The 19,226-nt window shown below is 44.8% G+C and overlaps 1 protein-coding gene across 1 annotated transcript in view; it reads right to left on the reverse strand.

The window, feature by feature from the left end:
• Positions 1 to 19,226, reverse strand: part of dab2ipb (DAB2 interacting protein b) — a gene marked incomplete in the record, with an annotated part of 81,329 nt that overhangs the window by 37,460 nt on the left and 24,643 nt on the right. The window contains 1 exon segment of the mRNA XM_030353070.1: positions 2,057 to 2,210. Coding sequence (XP_030208930.1) covers positions 2,057 to 2,210 — 154 coding nt within the window.

Raw genomic sequence — 19,226 nt, forward strand, 5'->3', positions numbered from 1 at the left:
GCAGCCTTAAAAAGGATGAATATATAACGTAATTGGAGGAGCAACAAACAGGCTGCAACGGTCTCCTGGGCAGATAAGTAGAGGAACACATGGGGAGAGAGAGAGAGAGAGAGAGAGAGAGAGAGAGAGAGAGAGAGAGAGAGAGAGAGAGAGAGAGAGAGAGAGAGAGAGAGAGAGAGAGAAAGAGAGAGAGAGATAAAGAGAAGGAGAGAGAAGGAGAGCAACAGACCGAGAGACAGACATAACCATAACCATGAAGCCGTCGCATCACTGTGTGACACCCAAGATATGCGAAAGGCTTCTTCTCGGTCTCATCATATTCAGAAGAAACGCGGGGATATATTTAACCTGACAGTGTTGTGTTACTGTGTTGTGTCTGGTGCGGTCAGACTGAGACCAAACACAGCTTGTTGCTGCTTGCCCTGCTGGATATATTATATGTAGGTTGATCTCTTTCTAAAGTCATTTGTGAGCTGCTTTCCACCAAAGCACCCTACTGTGCTTGCAGAGGCAGGTCCTTCATGTCACAATGTGGAGCATTTCAACCTGCTCCCGGCTTGAGATAACCAGGACATATCAGTCATTGCTGATCGATTGTGATTTCCACGATTTAACCAAAAAATCATATTCTCTAACTGATAAAGTCTGCAAATAAATAATACTGGCTAGCCCATACCTCTCTCTTTGTATACAGGAATCGTACTAGCGACCCTCCTAAAGACTCCCTCCAAACCCCTCACACTTAACCCCTCCCCCTCACCCTAAACCCCTCACCCTAAACTCCTCCTACTCACTCTAAACCCCTCCCCCTCAACCTAAACCCCTCCCCCAAACCCCTCCTACTCAATCTAAACCCCTCCCCCTCACCCTAAACCCCTCCCACTCACTCTGAACCCCTCTTACTCACCTACCCAGTAGGGATGATTCTTCTCCGGGAACTAGTTCTTTCAGTTCAGTTCACTTTGACGATTCGTTTGTTCGATTCGTTCGTTTTGATTTGTTCGTTACGTCAGATTAAGTCATTTGGTGTCGGACCCCCCCCCCCCCGCGAGACGGCCGTGAGCATAATTTAAACGACTTCTAGGCTCTAACCCCCGTGAAAATCGAGAAGATATATTATATAGTATAGCCGAACGTCCCACCAATATTTATACCACTTGCTTACTCTCTATATTTCATTCACGGTACCGCCTTGTCATTTGTTTACCCAGGTGCCATTGCAACACCATTGCTACCTCTCATAGGCTGAATCTTTGAGAACGTTGTAGACTCAATCAATATAAATCGCGGGGAGACGAAGCTCTGTTCGTTTGTATATTTTATTTACGTGACCATATTTTTGGTTAAAAAGAATCAAAGAACCAGTTCTTCTTGTTTTGGGGAACCAGTTCTTGTCGTTCACGTTCGGGATTCGTTCGTTGTGAACAAATCGGTTGCGACCGACTCATCCCTACTACCCAGACAAACTATGCTAGGTCACGTACCACAGCTGCACAGCCAGTCAGCAGGGACAGAACTCTGATATTAGGTTTATAGAGCTCGAAGAGTCTCCCTTCTACTAACTGGGAGGGTCAATCTAAACCATTATGCCTTTAATGAACACTCAAGGGCTGACTCTTGCTCAACAAAGCCTGAAGGTGAGGGAAACTTTAAGGCCTGGGAGTATAAAGACTTTGCCACAGCAACGCAATCTTGCCCATCTAGAACAGGGAACTGAAGATGCAAATAGAGTGAAATATTGCGGTCAATGTTATGCCAGTGCACCAACCCCAATTTACATCCCAAACAAGCAACGCTATTTTAGGTGAAGCCCATGACACTCCTGCACGCATTGGTTATTTCAGTATGAGCAGGAACTATAGTGGGTAGGAAGTCCAACTCCTAGCCTAATAAGATTCAGGGTTTGCTCCCTGGTGTCTGCAGCCTATCTGTGGGTGTCCTTGAACAAGAAGCTGAACCCCTGCATGCTCCTTGATGACGCCGCCCAAAACCCCCCTTTGATGAAGTGACCATAATGGCTGCTAAACGACCCAACAGCTCATGGTTTGGTGCTCACCTCGAAGCAGTAGTCCTGGCCGAGGATGCTGCTGTGCACGGGCTTGATGACCACCTGCTCCTCCATGCTGAGGTCCAACGCCTCCACGCCCCCGCTGGGGCAGAGCAAAGACTCGTGGGACCGAGACTCCTTCAGCCTCGTCATCAGATGAGATCTGGAGGGGGGAGAGAGGGAGACAGAGACACATTAGCTGTGTCCGAAATCGTTCCCTATCAAGGATATTGTGCACTATATGGGGTGGTCGCCATTTTGTAGTGGTGTTCGAATTCTCAGTGGTTAATTGAATTCACTATATAGTGGACAATAAAATACCGAAAATTTGAGTGACCGTACGATGTTCCCTACATGTTACTCCCGTAAACCACAATGCAACGTGGCCGTGTTTTCCAAACGTCAGTTTACCGACGCAAATGACGTTTAGAAATGTTTAGCGTGGTGTCCGAAGTCTCGTTTGTTCGTTCCCTATATAGTTCACAATATCATAAACACTAAATAGGGAATAGTGAGTGAGTGAATAGGGAACGATTTCGAACACAGCTAATGAGTCACGGCTCACAGACAGGGCCTGGAGGGGGTAGCGGAGAGAGGGACAGACAGAGGGTGAGGCAGACAGAGGGACAGACAGAGAGAGGGACAGACAGAGGGAGGGCAAGATGGACAGAGAGACAGAGAGAACGAACAAATGAGAGGGAGAAAAAGAGTAGGAGAGAGAGAGAGAGAGAGAGAGAGAGAGAGAGAGAGAGAGAGAGAGAGAGAGAGAGAGAGAGAGAGAGACATTGAGTCATCCCTCACAAGCACAGGGTTGGAGAAGGTGATGCAGCGAGAGAGAGAGAGAGAGAGAGAGAGAGACAGACACACACACACACACACCCACGTAGAGAGCGAGCATATGTGCTGCATTAGCAGTGCCGATGCGTGCGGAGCATGACAGGGAATGTGTGAGAACCACGGAGAGAGGGAGAGCCGTGGCCCGGTGGGTCTCATGCTCTCCTCCACTCTCCTCTCTCCTGACGGGGGACTCAGGTCAGGGGGAGATAGAGGGGGCGGAGGGAGAGGGGAAAGGAGAGAGGGAGGGGGGGGAGAGCGAGAGGGGGAAGGAGTAGAGCTCAGAGCATGACGGACAAGCCCCACTACCATATTAGCACATATCCGCAGACACAGCGGCAAAATGATGCTCCATGACTTGCTCTAGGGAAAGATCAGCCATTTCTTAAGGAGAAATATCTCGCAGACGTGCAAGTGATAAACCGGTGTCCGAATGATCCACCGTTCCAAAATCCAGTTATGTCCAAAACCAAATTACAGAACTGACCTTTAGGTCAGACCATTCAATTGACAATGTAGATATAATAGGTGTAAGCATGTCGATTGCTTATTCTGAGAATATACATATATATATTATCTTTCCAATGTTATGCGAACAAATGTGATTGTAAGGTGCCTAGCAAAAAGTATCCCCCTACAGTCGTCTATTATTACACATCCTATCATTAGATATAATGTAGCCTTAGATAACAAAACTCACGCCTTGGTTAATCAGCATCCCAGATTTAAGTGAACTTTTGACCTTGACTGACTAAGCTCTGCCGTTGGACACAAAAACAACCCGGTGCAACCAAATAAATGTATAATGTCCTGTTTGTAATGGAAGGTTCCTTATTGAGTTAACTAATATTTGCTCGCTACAGTCCTGCCCATTTTGCTCTTCTTCATATTGTGGGCGTTGCAAAACACGTCCATTATATATTCAGCCATTCACGTGGTTGACTCTGGGCGATGAAGAAGACGAAGAGGGGGTAGATAGAGGATCTCCGAGTAGGCTAAACAGGCTACAGAAGGATGCAAATAGCAGTCACTTAACCGCATAAACATTAGCAGAGCCTACACTGGCTCAACCACCAAAACAGAGGGTCAATTAGCATTGTAATGAGGGAGAATATTCCCTTAATAATGCCCTTTGTGGAGGATCTACATATTAATCCTATGTGTCTGTGCATGTGTACTTAATGCTCTGTGGACACACAAATTAAAAACATTCCAGGGAGAAGGCAGCAGCCATAATGCCAGATTAGTGACTGCAGGCTGCGTCTCCGGTATAGTAAACCAGTTCTGTTTAAAAGGAGCTCATCACAGTGTGACGCGGGCCGTGGCCTGATTTTAGCTCCCCCTTATCTTTGTAAATCCCCCTCTACTGCCGTTTACACCCACTAAAGATGCGTGAGTAGTCACACAAAAGATCTCCAGGGAAAACTTAGCATGTATGAATGGGAGCTTCAGGAGATTCTAACCTATTACAAAGCACAGCTGTTGGAGTTGTGAGCGCTGCTCCCTGATTGGCTGGCTGGCTACCGGGCAGAACAGTAAAAGGAAGCCGGAGAAGAGAGACAGGTATTATTGCCAGGGAGGGCAAGTGTCGTTTGAAATGGATACAGTTTATGAAAGTGTCACGTTTTTTAAATGCCTGTTCACATAAACGGAACCAGATGCTTGGGCTTCAATGTCGAGGAGGATCGGCACAACAAGGCACCACGACTAGGAGCTGTTTATACCCATAATAATAATAATAATAATAATAATATATTTAATTTGTAGAGCACTTTACATTCAGAAATCTCAAAGTGCTACAGAGTTTAAGAGAGAGGAAAAAAAATAAAACGGGTTGTTTAAACATATAATGCATAAATAGTAAAAGGGAAATTAGCAAAAGGCTTTTTTAAAAAGATAAGTCTTAAGTTTTTTTAACTCCCATCTCTTCAATAGGTGCGGTCACGTTCATCAGTTTCTAGACCCTGCCGGGTTTGACACATGTTACTATAGCAAGGGAATGCTTTAAATACCACGTCTCTTATCGAGGGTTACAGTGGAACAAATGCTGTGCACAGAGTAGGGATGTCAGTTTCGGTTAATTTTGCTTTCGATAGACCGACACTCGGTAACTAACCAGTTAAGAAAAAAACGCAAAGTGATGTGAAATGCAAGAAAGGGGCGCTTTCCTTTTAGTTCGATACGGATTATTTCGATTTTCTTTAAACGCTTGGAAACACCAACTGACAAAGAGCAACAAGGCTATCTTTAAAGCACAGATAGCAACCCTAATGAGACGGCCCTTTAGCCTGGCTCTTGACAGTACATAAAAGGCTTTTCTATGGACAAAACTAAGAAGTTTAAGCAACGCATTTTCGTTATTTTCCCTTATCTTCATTCTTTCTCGATATCGATCAAACAAAAGATAATTTGTGGGGATTGTAAAGGGAATGAGCATGTGCAGGGGGTGAATACATGAATAGCAAATGTGCCAAACAAATTGTATTCTGTTGCACCCTCTTATTCATGCGATGAGCCACCTTGTAACAGCGGTAACCCCAGACGGTGTCGGCCCTGTCGATGCTCCTTGGCTTTTAGTCAACGTTGATACGGTCCGACGCAGGCCTCCGTCAGATCTGCTGTGCCATGCTACCAAACGCTCAGCCTCAGATAACAAGCACTGCAAACGACTCCCTCTGCAGTCCGCCTCTCTCCCTCTGACTCCACCACCACCACCACCTTCCCACAACACCATCCATCCGCAGCGGCTCTCTTCCTTTGTCCTACGTAAACCTTCATTATGCCTCCCCCCTCCCTCTTCATTCTGCACTCTTTCAATCCCTCCTTTCCCTCTCCTGTGGTCTCACTAGGGGGTATAGTTTACACGGGTCGATTATCACCCTTCCCTGTTCCTTCACCCCTTTCACTCTACACTTAATCACTAATCCTCCTGCTGCTGGCTTTGTTCCTTCAATGTAAAAGAGGCCTGGGTCCAGCTCCAACACGAGGCCTTAGCAATTCACAGAGTTCGGATGGTGAGACGGACCAGAGGAAATAAAACATTGAGATAGGATACCGTAGCGGGCAGTGACAGATTGAGGATGATGACCGCATTCATTGCTGAACATGTTTGCATTGGCTTTGGGTAATTTATTTGATCCAAAGGTTCACCTGTTTTAGGTTTAAAAAAACTCCAGATTCCAGATGCCATTGGGTTAGTGGGATTGGTTCCAAACCAACTGTGTCTGTGTCTGTTAATAAATCCCAATCAGTCATGAATGAGAAGGCAGATTCGCATAATCGGCGATTTGCATGAAACCACAACCAAAAACCAGCCTCTGCACTCCCAATGCCATATATTCAGAGCTCAGAATCGCAAAATGGAGAGAAAAAGAGATGATTTCATGGAAACAAAGAAAGAAGTGTTGAACGAATGAGGAGCAAAAAAAGAGTAACATAATTAAATAATCCCTACTAAATTTAATTATGGTCTTTACACTGGGAATGGAATGGAATTAGAGTGCATCGGTATGGAATTCATAATCATGTATTTTGTCGTTCTTCCGGTCGATTATCAATGCACAATTGCACATAACATAGCATTCAACAGGTGGTAATTCCTTTGAATGGGACCCTAAACATTATTTCTTTGCATACTCTTAGAGTAGGCTGAATCATGTACCATGACGCATCTAGTCTGGGTAAACATACTGGGTAAAGAAATCGACACAGTCTCACACACACACACACACACACACACACTCAGTGACATGGACGTTGCCCGCTCACTCTGGCTGTATACAGCAGTAATGTGATAGCGCCGGCTCCCCCTCTTAATCCTATCAATACAGACTGAGAAGTAGCCACACACTGTATAACCTTGCCAGGGCCTGCTCAATAGAAAGCTGATTGAGACCCAGGGGAGAGTCGAGAGGGGAAATTGATGGGTTCTTCTGAGTGAGTCTGGACCACGCCTCACAGGAACCAAAGCAAAAGCTCTGGTCTTATGGATCCCGGGGAGTTTATCTGATCCTCACTCTCGGATTACATGTGATTTCAGTGCTCATCCCTCCCTGTTATCTAGGCGTCCGAGGCGCCCGGACTGGATAACCTCCTGCAACGCTGTGTGTTGGTCGAACATGGACCGATAGCATGGATCCGGAGAGGCTAGGGGTGGATGTAAAGCAACCGCCAATGAACACAACTCTGCAAACAAGTACAACGCCTGCTCTTAATCACTTGTTTGAAATCAGATGAGCTGCCAATTCAAAATCAAAACCATAACCCCGGGACCGGGGTTGCGTCGCCAAATTCCAGGAATTAGGCTTTGAGGTTAAAATAAATTGTAGGGGTTTTATTTTGTCCTCAAGCCTAGAGGGATCTGTCGACAGAATAAAGGATTTATTTCAGTGTCATCCTCTCACTGCAAAAAAGCCTTGCTTTGAACAACATCATTTATTGCTGGCCTTAATGTTATGATAAAATACAAATCAAAGACGATAAAAGATAACTTTTAAAAGCACGGTATTGCTATTTTATTAAGATACCAATAAAATATACAAGTGAAAATGTATATGAGAATATGCAAAAAGATATATTTCGCCAAAAATAAATTGCCTTCTTGCTATCCTATGCCATGTTGTCACACTCACAATGGATAAGCTATCATAAGAGCATTTCTGGGCTTGAGTGAAATGTTTAAAAGTAAACAAACCGTATAAGTCAGAACAAATCATAGCCAAAACAGCAACACTAAATCATTAGTCTTAGCAACGTTAATGCTAAGAAGCTCGACTTACCGACCCAAAGAACGTGACTTATTTGCTAACAGCCAGAGTATTATGCATGTTTACTGGCCCCAGGTATCACCGCTGTTAAGCATAATTATGTTTTGTTTTTCTTAAGATTTTTCATAGGGAAATAAAGGAACCAGTTCCACATTTGATATGGGATAAAGCCAGTGTCAAATCAAGGCTCAAGGCTCAAGGCTTAGGACTGCCAACAAATCGGTCGACTATCTGACCTTCTAATTTAGTGGTTGCCGTATGCATTTTGACACGGTCGGTCATATTTTAATATCGGCTACGGCAGGCCTCTAATGAAGTTCGATAAGATCGGCAGCGATTTATACAACACACCAGGCCAATGTGCCCTGTTCTAGTCGGACTGGAGAGAGTCAGATATGAAGAGTTTGGCATGGTAGCAACGCTAGGAACTAATGATGTGTTCCGACCGATGCGCTACTAGACAATAAACATCATCACGACAACATCGCAGAGGCGACAAAAACAAACACCATTTGCACAAAGTAATTAGCCAGGCCAGCCAGCAGGCCGGGCAAACATGTGATGGTTCACTAGTGTGAACCTCAATGAACCACAAACAAACCTACAGTTCTTCTTCCCTGGCTTTGGTTTGGTTGCTCAGCAGGATTTTGAGACCACATCCGAAAACGACAAGGCCGACCAATCAACTGCCGCGGTGCGAGTATGTCACTGATCACTCGTTTGCTACCTGCATTTCAACGCCTATTGTTTTAAACTGTGTGTGTGAATTAATGAGGGTTTGGTAATAAGGCTAGCGCTGTCAAACGCGTGTTAGAATGTTTTTGGAACACATCACATCTCTTCTCCCTGTCTCTGGATCGCAAGACATCCCGGTTTTCTGTTTGCCCTGAATAATGTTGTTTCCTTTTTTACTTGTGTGTGCGCACGCACACCAGCCATCAATCAATTGGCACAGTGATGGGTTTTTGCTTTGGGAAAAAGACAGTTGGCTAACAAAGGGGAAGGGAGTGGATAATATGCTGCATGGAAAACAGCATCTGTCTTGTCTTGGAGCGAGAGACAAGACTGAACAGTGGTCAAAAGTAAAATGAAAGAGAGGGCGGTGTGTATGTATGTGGACGTGTGAGGGTTTGTGTGTGTAGGTGGGGGGATGTGGGGAGATTTGTGCATGTCCTGTCAGAATCTAGTGATGTGGAACAGAGAGACGTGTGTGTTTGTGTGTATGTGTGTATGAGAGTGTGTGTGTGTGTGTGTGTGTGTGTGTGTGTGTGTGTGTGTGTGTGTGTGTGTGTGTGTGTGTGTGTGTGTGTGTGTGTGTGTGTGTGTGTGTGTGTGTGGGTGTGTGTGTGTGTGTTAGTGTGTGTGTGTTAGTGTGTGTGTATCTGTGTCTGTGTGTGTGTGTCTGTGTGTGTATCTGTGTCTGTGTGTGTGTGTGTCTGTGTAGCAGCCGCAGCAGCAGTACTGCTGACATGTGGAAATGGGCCTGGGAGACCAAAAGCTGGCCTGTCAATCCCACTCTGCGAGAACATCCCACCAACAACCAAAAAGCTGCATTCTACAATCTAATCCAGAGACCCTGCATAGAGCCTGTCGTCTGGGGAGCGGAACAGCAGAGGAGATGAGGAGAAGGAGGAGCGGCAGATCGCCTCCTCCCTCGTCTCTTCCACATGACTCGAGGGGAGGACGATAGACAGAACCAGCCATAGACAGAATCCCTTAGTCATAACTGACGGGGGTATAACAAGCCCGATGGACAAAGACGAGACTAAACTGTATTCCAGAGAGAGGGGGTGGCAGCCAGGGCACGGCTCAAGACTGTAGGCTACAGCCGAGTTGCTCGCATACGCTCTGGCGTTTACTCCTTGGGTTTAGGGGTGCTGAGTGTTATCACAGACACCATAGTTGGACGTGCCACCGCTGGGGAGATTTTATTCTTACCGTCCCCACCGTGATCTTGTTTTTGTATTATAATTACCTTTATTTATCCAAACAAGAAGTGTTCACAATAATATGGCGGCCACGTTCTAGGGTTGTCGCTAGGATGTTGTTCTCCACGAGGCACTCCCCCTAGTCAGTGGCGGCCATTAAAATAAGAGGTTGTGGGAAGGTGGGCGGTAATAATAAAGAAGGGTTTTAATGATGAACTTATTGAGCAACTATTCCAATGTTTAATCAAAGGCAAAAGATAGCAAAAAGCTCAACCTCGTTATGAAACAGGTTGGTTATTGAATAAACAGGATAAAACTGGTATGATGCTCTTTCCTGCATGTTAAGCTTTCTCTTTGGAGCTCAATAGCACTAGACCTGCCATGCTACTTAATAAACTTGCCAATTGTCCTTCGAAACTTTCAAGCAACCAAACCCATCAGCCGTACCAGAATCCGATCCGCAAGACCCCACATTTGTTTCAACTAATTGAACTGCTATAGAAATTAAAAGGAAAAAACAATAAAAAACCTGGTTCTGTATTTTAGTTCTGGTCTTCCGCGGTGTCGTGCCAAAATGGAATCGTCCGCCAAAACCAGTCTGTCTACACCATAGACATAAGCACCTTTAATCAAACAGTCATAGCGGACAAACCTGCCTTATGTCCTTGGTGAGCAAGGTGTATCTCTGTGAAACTGAAATGCTGCCTGTAACTAGCCACAATTGTGGCCAATAAAGTGTTTGCAGTTCATTGCCTAAACAGGCATGACATCTCCTTGATAACAGGGCGTACTAGTAGCCTACTTGCTCACTACGCTTTTGTGTTTGGTATATTTAGTGTCCTTCTTTAGTAGTTAACATGATTCGTGGATGGGTTATATATTTTCAAATAATCCCTGCAATTATCCTTATGACTGCATGATACTACCTGCTCTGTGTCCTTGATAACCGTTTAGTGCTTTCCTAACATATTGTTGGGAAATGGGTTCTGTATACTGAGTTGAGTCGTTAGAGTTTCAGCAGAAAACATTTTCTGTAACAACCCTTTTGTATTTCATATTCCACGGCCCACTCACTCAAATCGAGCAAAAGAACAAGGGGTTACGAAAAAATGAAGATATGCATATTTCTCACCATGCTTTACACGAGTTAATGAAATAATTTCCACATGCGGCTCTGGCCATTAGCAGCCGGCGGCCACCTTGCTGATTATGGACAGCGCCCCGGTCCCCTTCAGCCTGGCTGGCTCCAGCCTTAATGTACGCAAGACAAAGGAGCGCTTACGTTAGCCAGAGAGAGAGAGAGAGAGAGAGAGAGAGAGAGAGAGAGAGAGAGAGAGAGAGAGAGAGAGAGAGAGAGAGAGAGAGAGAGAGAGAGAGAGAGAGAGAGGGAGAGAGAGAGAGAGGGAGGGAGAGAGAGAGAGAGAGAGAGAGAGAGAGAGAGAGAGAGAGAGAGAGAGAGAGAGAGAGAGAGAGAGAGATGGAGAAGGAGAGGCTAAAGACAAGTGGTTCCATTGTGAGCTATTTTCAGGGTAAATAAAATAATATAAATAAGAATGAAGCTCTGCTAGAGCGTAGAGACTTTCTAAAGTGCAGTCGAGAAAAAATACATTGGCCCAAAGTATTTAAACACAAACAAACAGGAGACCACAAAGATAACAATCTGTTACATTAGGTAGCTTTGAACTCAGCAATCAAATAACATAAACACACACGCACGCACGCACACACACACACACACACACACACACACACACACACACACACACACACACACACACACACACACACACACACACACACACACACACACACACACACACACACACACACACACACACGTGTTGTGGGATTATCTATTGAATGACACACTTGAATGTTAGGAATTGGTGTATACAGCAGAGAGAGCATCATGGGAAATCAGTGAACTGAGGTCAGGTAGGTAAGTCGCAGCTGCAGGAAATGCCAAAGACACAGACACACAAACACCCACGATGACAAACACATGGACGCAGACTGTTAGGATACAGTAGGAGAGCTAAACGGGGAAATAATTCAGTGGAACATTTTCCACACAAAGTTATCTGTGGAATCCTAACCGAGCAGCTGGCCATTTAAACAACTAATGGGAGGAAAACACCACATGCGCAGCTGCGACATCACAGTTCATCACAGTCAACTAGAGTCATTTGTTTAAGACTAGTTGTCTGCTATACTAGAGTACAAGAGGCTTGTTAGCTGTTACCAGGCGGCCTGTTGATAAGGTACAGAATACTGGATGTGTGTGTGTGTGTGTGTGTGTGTGTGTGTGTGTGTGTGTGTGTGTGTGTGTGTGTGTGTGTGTGTGTGTGTGTGTGTGTGTGTGTGTGTGTGTGTGTGTGTGTGTGTGTACACTAATTCTCAAAAAGAGGCCAGGACTCAAACATTGATGACAACTGTAGTGAAAATAAGGCCTAAAAAAAAAAAAAGTTTGGTTCCTGTTGGTTGTCAGTTGAGGTCATGGGTAGGTAGGGAATTTATTTTATTTTTTTATTTTATTTTTTCCAGCGGCAGCGAATGATAGGTAGGTTGTTTTCATTTAAAAACGAGAAAATTCGCTCATCCTTCCTTGTACAGAATGGAGAGGTGCTGTACCAAAACGTAATTATAGTTTGCATCAAAAAAAAAATCTTTTTTTTTTTTTTTTATAAAGCTTATAAAATAATTTGGGTCGCACATAAATTGAAAGGGTCGGTCGGAAACCGGAACCAAACAAAAAAAATGTTTAGGCCTAATACAGCCCAAAGGGTTCAGAGGGTCAGACTAACTAGTAAGTCTTAATGACCAGCCCGGGTCAGGGGTGAAACTCACAGGGCAGAATTGCAACCTCTCTCTAATGTTTTTGTAACAGTGTGAATGACCAGCCCACATGGAACAACAATAGCCTGTTTTGTTTCATATATAAGGGGAGAGTGATTAGTACAGCCATAGCAACACAGTCTATGCCTTCAGGATGGTAGAATGAACTCTCTCTTACACCGACTTATTTGAAACATGACATTTTAAACACCTTTCTGCTCACATGCACACATGCGGTTGCCTCCAACACAGCACTATGACGTCCTACATTTTGATCAAGAGCAATAACCGCACCCATTTGATCCGTGCTCACATTCAGCACAATGTATACGAACACAAAAATATTGTCGTATTTTGTGTTTGAGCTGTTCAACAACACAATGTATGAAAAGCTCTTATTTTATGATTATCAGATAGTGGTACTGTACACATGTCTTCAGTCATAGACCACCATTCCTTTAGTGTCGGGAAGTCCGAAACAGGAAGCTGGAGTTTAGACAGGAAGTGAGGCCCGTGACCCATTAAACCCTAGAAGGGTGAGGAAATGAATGAACTACAACAGAAAAGAAAAAACGATCAGTTTCATCTTATAATCATTGCTCTAACCATAATGGAGTCTCTAAAACGTAAGGTCGCAGTGACTGCCGGCCTTTTGCAAACATAATGCATGTGCTCGGACCGTCCCAGCAGAAGATGCTTATATTCAGTGTCAGGGGCGGGCATGCATCAGTAACAGGACTCTGAATAACGACCCGGCTCAGCAATGCAGCAAGGAACCCACAGGGCAGGCACTTTGACCTCTCAGATGACGAGGATGGAGAATTACTCTGATGTTATTCAGATAACTATGATGTAGCGTCTTGTCCACAAGAATACTAAACTACATGCTAGAATAGGCTGCTCGCACACAAATATCGACCCTACAGGTGTAGACAAATGAAAGGTTTAGCATGAATTAGCACCTTTTGTATTATTCATTTGACTTCCTTGACATCTCTGGTACTGTTGGTTCGCTTAACTCAGAGCTACAGGGAAATTAAGGGAATAACACAATAAGCAACATTATTTTCTGAACGAAAGAAACACTACCACCGGATCCGTCCATAGTTTCATGAAACTGAGGAAACTGTATGCTTAAGGAGTTATTGCTTTAAACTATCGCAGCAAAGTGCTCAGACATTGAGGCTGAATACTTCATATCAGACCGTTCAGCATCAGGCTTAAACAATTACTCTGAAATGATTCACCAGAAGAAGGCATGCATTTGTGCAGCGAGCTGAGGCAGAGCTCCAGAAAAGGTTGTTTCAATCAGTAACACCCCTCCCACGGTGAGGAGACAGCCTGGTGGAGAGTGATCAAAAGATGAAACAACATGACTATCATAACTATACTACACTGCACTACAACACTACATTGCAGTGTATTGACACCCCAAACGCAGCCCTGAGAACCTCCTTCAAATAAACTAAAGATAAATAATAACAGATTTAAGCGTTAACAACGCATTGTTTACAGGTCATCCCCCTCTTTATGGTGGAAAGAGATCAAAGAATGAAGTAACATGACTAGGCCTATACTGACAATACTATGCACCACAACACGACATTGTAGTGTATTGAGACCCCAAACAAACTCGGTCAAACAAACTAAAGGCAAACAATAGTAATACAAATAATAATAATAATAATAATGGATGTATACGTGTTAACAACGCATTGTTTACAGGTCACCCCCCTCTTGATGACAGTGCACTGTGTCAAAACCCACCCACCCACACCCACCCACACCCACACCCACACCCACACACACACACACACACACACACACACACACACACACACACTCAAATGGTTTTCCAAACCCATCATGAGCCCCGGGCCCCAGTCTGCATATCTCCAGTTCAGGTCCGGACCTGTCCCAGTGTCCCGCTGCCTCCAGTTTGTCAACAACTTAGCTTTACTTTTCATGATGTTGTTACCGACCGACGCAGGCACCGAGCCGCGCTAGGACGGCGTAGAATCGCACCAACAACCCCGATAGAGTCGAAGTAAGCTACATCAGTATTCAGTACGAGGATCCTGGATACTTTAAGTTGTTCGGAGACAGCGGTTAGCTTAATCCCGACGCCGTTAGCAGTGCAGCTGTGCTCACCATGAGGAGAACCATAAGCAAACCGAGAATATAAAACTTACGATCTAGAGAAGATGTGAAACATCCTTCCACGGAGCCTTCTCGAACCACCGGGTCCCCAAAACGCTCGACTTCAACGTCGATCGCATTCCTTACAAGTGGCTAATAGTCGCCGCTACGCTTCTTCTCCTTCGGCTCCCGACTATTCCTGAGTCTCTGGGAATGTGTGGTGGAGCCTCCAGCTACACGCTGCTCCCAGAGGATGTCTGGCTGCTGGAACACACCCCTCTGGCTCACTCTCTCCCTGTCTCTCTCCCCTCTCCTCCCCATTTCTCTCTCCCCTCTCCTCCCCATTTCTCTCTCTCTCTCTCTCTCTCTCTCTCTCTCTCTCTCTCTCTCTCTCTCTCTCTCTCTCTCTCTCTCTCTCTCTCTCTCTCTCTCTCTCTCTCTCTCTCTCTCTCTCTCTCTCCTCCCCCTCCTCCCACCAACTCTCTCCCTCTCCCACCCCTCCTCCCCCATCTCGCTCTATCTATCTCCAACCTCCACCCCCCATCTCTCTCTCGCCCCCTCCCCTCCTCCCCCCATCTCTCTCTCCCCCTCCCCTCCTCTCCTCCCCCATCTCTCTCACCCCCTCCTCCCCCATCTCTCTCTATCTCTCTCTCCCCCTCCAACCCCCATCTCTCTCTTGGCCCTCCCCTCCTCCCCCCATCTCTCTCTCCCCCTCCCCTCCTCTCCTCCCCCCATCGCTCGCTCTCTATTCCCCCCCTCCCCCATTTCTCATTCCCCAGTGTGATTTAAAGCGTCGGTCGCTGGGAACGAACAAGCTCAATCTGACTTTAGAGGCAACTTTGGAGAGCATCAGCAAAAGGGAGTTTACCACCAGGTTGTTGCAGTTCAGTGCATAGAGCCAAGGCTTGCAAGTAACCTGTGTCAACAAAATAATGTTTGAGGATGCAATAGGCTGACATTTTGAAATGATGTAAGGCTATATTCCAATTCCTAAACATCTGAAAACATTAAATAAATATGGTAAAAACAGGGCCACTAAGTGGGGAGAAACAGATAAACACAGTAACCCACCAGATTACTCATACACCCTATTCTCATAGTCACAAACAAAAAATAAAATAATTCAGGAAGTCAATCCTAACTCCACCCTTTCTCCATGCCCTGTGTTCAGAAACAATGGTTTAGCTCCACATGCCCCATTCTGTGGGAAAAGGCTTTAGGACCTTGGCTGGACAAGAAGGAAACGGAAGGCACAAACGAGGCAGAGAGAGAGAGAGAGAGAGAGAGAGAGAGAGAGAGAGAGAGAGAGAGAGAGAGAGAGAGAGAGAGAGAGAGAGAGAGAGACAGAGAGAGAGAGAGAGAGAGAGAGAGAGAGAGAGAGAGAGAGAGAGAGAGAGAGAGAGAGAGAAGGGGAAATGATGGAACCCAGTTATAAAGAGAAGCATTGCCAGATGTATCCCATGGCTTGTTTGCCACTGTGCTGAACAGACCCTGCATGGGTTTAAAAAAGCAACAATCCTGAACAGAGATCCAAAGACCAAGTCCAGAGTACACCAGCTCAGATACAGCCAACCACTGGGCTATATACCCAATCAGCTGGTGGTGAGAGGATCGGCCAGCCACTTCAGCAGGCAGGCTCAGATGCTTGTGTTTACAATGAACCGCCAGCCCTGCTGTCAGGATCTTGAGGGGGATTATTACATGACATGTGTAGTGTACCCCCTAGGGGTTGATAATAGACATTGTGTGCGTGTGTGTGTGTGTGTGTGTGTGTGTGTGTGTGTGTGTGTGTGTGTGTGTGTGGGTGTGTGTGTGTGTGCATATGAGGATGGAACAACTGCATTTTGCACCCTTATATGACTTTACAGATCGCAATTTCATCAAAACATAATTAAAATAAGTAAATCTAAAAGGTAAAAGAGTTTCATAAAAATCTCACCGTTAAACATGCGGTTGGTGCGTTCTGTCTGATCTGCTCACTAGGCAAGGGGGGAAACAAACAGTTGCTTCCTCCACAGGTGCACCGCTGCTCTGAACAATACACAGAGGGACAGTCACAGCAACCTGGGGAACAACCTCGAAGGACAGGGCAGGAGGGAGGGGGAGTAGGGAGTGCTCGCTATGTAAGGACAAACCTTAGGCAATGCTGTAGATTACGATTGCGTGCGTGAGTGTGTGTTTGTGTGTATGTGTGTGTCTCTCTCTCTCTCTCTTATCGAGAGTAAACATACTTGTGGGCCTTACTGTTTTTGAGACGGCCTGTCTGGGTAAAGGTTAACTACAAAGCCGAGAAGTCAGAGACTAAACACTCTAGGGACTTCCTCATTCTTTCCTGCTGCTGCTGCGTGTTCAGGGATAATATCATACCTTACGGCGCTGTAAGCAAGGGTGTGTGTGTTTGTGTGACCTGGTCTGTTCTGAATTGCAAAGAATCACAATTGAGCAAGGGCTGCCTCTATTTATAGAAATTCTTTGGCGAATCAATGTTGCAGCAGAGAACAGCCGTATCCTCGAGGCCCGGCGTCACCATCTCCCCGAATGCCATTCCTTAACAATTTTGTCATTTATGTCGAAAACTATTTTGAACAACAGCTTACTGTCGAGGGTAGAGTGAAACATGGACACAAGGCCAAATCAAACATACATTTACTTATCTTATATTCTGAGAGAGCATTTGTGTGTTACTTTGAATAAAGGTGTGCGTTTGTGTGTGTGTGTGTGTGTGTGTGTGTGTGTATGTGTGTGTTTGTTCCCGTGTGTGTTTTTGTTAATTAGTGTGTGTGTGTGTGTGTGTGTGTGTGTGTGTATGTGTTTGTGTCAGTATGAATAAGTGTGAGTGTGTGTGTGTGTGTGTTTGTGTCAGTGTGAATAAGTTAGTGTGCATGTATGTGTGGTCGTGCAACTGAATGTGTTTGCATGTGCATAATAACCGCTGGGTGAAACCGAATATGAAAATGCATATAGATGTGTCAAGGAAAACAGTTGCATCTTGCAACCCAAGATGCAACTGTTGGTGGATCAGGGTAGGGAATCCGAGCCGAACGAGATGTTGGGTGGGGACGCACGCGTAGACGCTACCACAACCATCGCTACAGCGGAGAGGGTCAGCAGCTGACCAGTAGCTTCCACTCTGAGTGTAGAGGGTAGCAGTCCGTCTGTAATGGCCTACGGAGGCCCCACCGCTAAAATATTAGCCCCCACACTAAACAGTAGCCTGTACTGTAGCAGAATACAGTCTGACTGAGGAGCACAGCAACATAGATGCCAAAATATATATATAAAATGACAGCGGATACATTCCAGGCAGGATCAGACAAGCCTTCATCACAGAGAGACAAGATGAGGCTGAGAGAATGAGAGACAGAGGGCGAAAGAGACGGGAGGGAGATAGAGAGACAGGATTGAAAAATAACTACTGAGAGATGGGTATTGACGTGTGAGAGAAGGTTGGAGAAAGTTAAAGGGACGAGAGAGAGATGTTGTGGTTAGTTAGTTTTTTGGCTGATACGATGCCAATACCAATGTTGTTGTTTTTTGTTTGTTTATCTATTCTTCCTCTTGTTCCCCTATTCTTCTCACAACAGTTCTTACAACAACAGTTTTCAGGTCTTTCAGACCTTCATCAGACTGTTTTTGAATGAGCACTAATTAAGTCATACAAATCTCTGAAACAACCTTTAATGATATCTTCTTTTCTTGTATTATTTGAAAAAGAATAAAAGATGCCACGCAGCAGATAAACATGGCCACTGCCATCTGTGAATGTCTTAATTTTGGCCAAAAGGCAAAAATAGTCAGATACCGATGTACGGCCTATAAATCAGAGCATCCTTAGCTATTGTTTTATTTATTTATTTATTTATTATTTTTTTACACAATGTCTTGCTTCTTAAAAAATGTATGATGACTATATGCTCTGTAAGGTGACCTTGGGTGTCTTGAAAGGCGCCTCTAAATTAAATGTATTATTATTATTATTATTATTGTATCAATTGAAGCTTACTAAACAGCAGGGGTCATAACCATTGGAACTCCTCATCCTTTAAGGTTTTACAGTGGAGTGTGTATGTGTGCGTAGGGAGGGGGGGTGGGGAGATAAGAACAGTGGAGTATTTCACATTTCAGGTTATGTGTCTGAGAGGTAGGCAAAACACAGAATACTAAATGAAAGAAGAATCGTCTCTCTCGCTTTCTCCTGATATAACACATTTTTATCAATCAAGAAAGATAGCTTTTGTTTGTTTGAGAGAGAGAACTGACGAGATATCTGAGTATCTGGGTACTCCATCTTCACTCATTCCTATTGACCCTGTTCTTAGGCCTTCGAGGTGTGAGAGAGGAGATGGAGACAGAGACAGAGACAGAGTGATTAAATTATTGACAACACCCAGCTCCATGTTATCCTTAGCATATGGACTTGAGGACTCGTGGCAAGTAGAGCAAAGAGACAATTTAGCTTGTCCCACAACACAGCACTATTAACAGATCTGTTAGAATTACAGTGTATTCTAATATTTAATTCCCATCGAAGCTCAACGCTGACCTTATTTACAAATACCTATTAACAATCTCCTTAGAATTGCTTGAGTCAATTTGAGTCAAACAGCATTGTATAATAAAAAATTATATTGAAACGGAATTATCTCGCCTCAATGTACAAATGCTTATTGACAATCT

This window comes from Gadus morhua, chromosome 4, assembly GCF_902167405.1.
Source record: "Gadus morhua chromosome 4, gadMor3.0, whole genome shotgun sequence".
NCBI lineage: Eukaryota > Metazoa > Chordata > Actinopteri > Gadiformes > Gadidae > Gadus > Gadus morhua.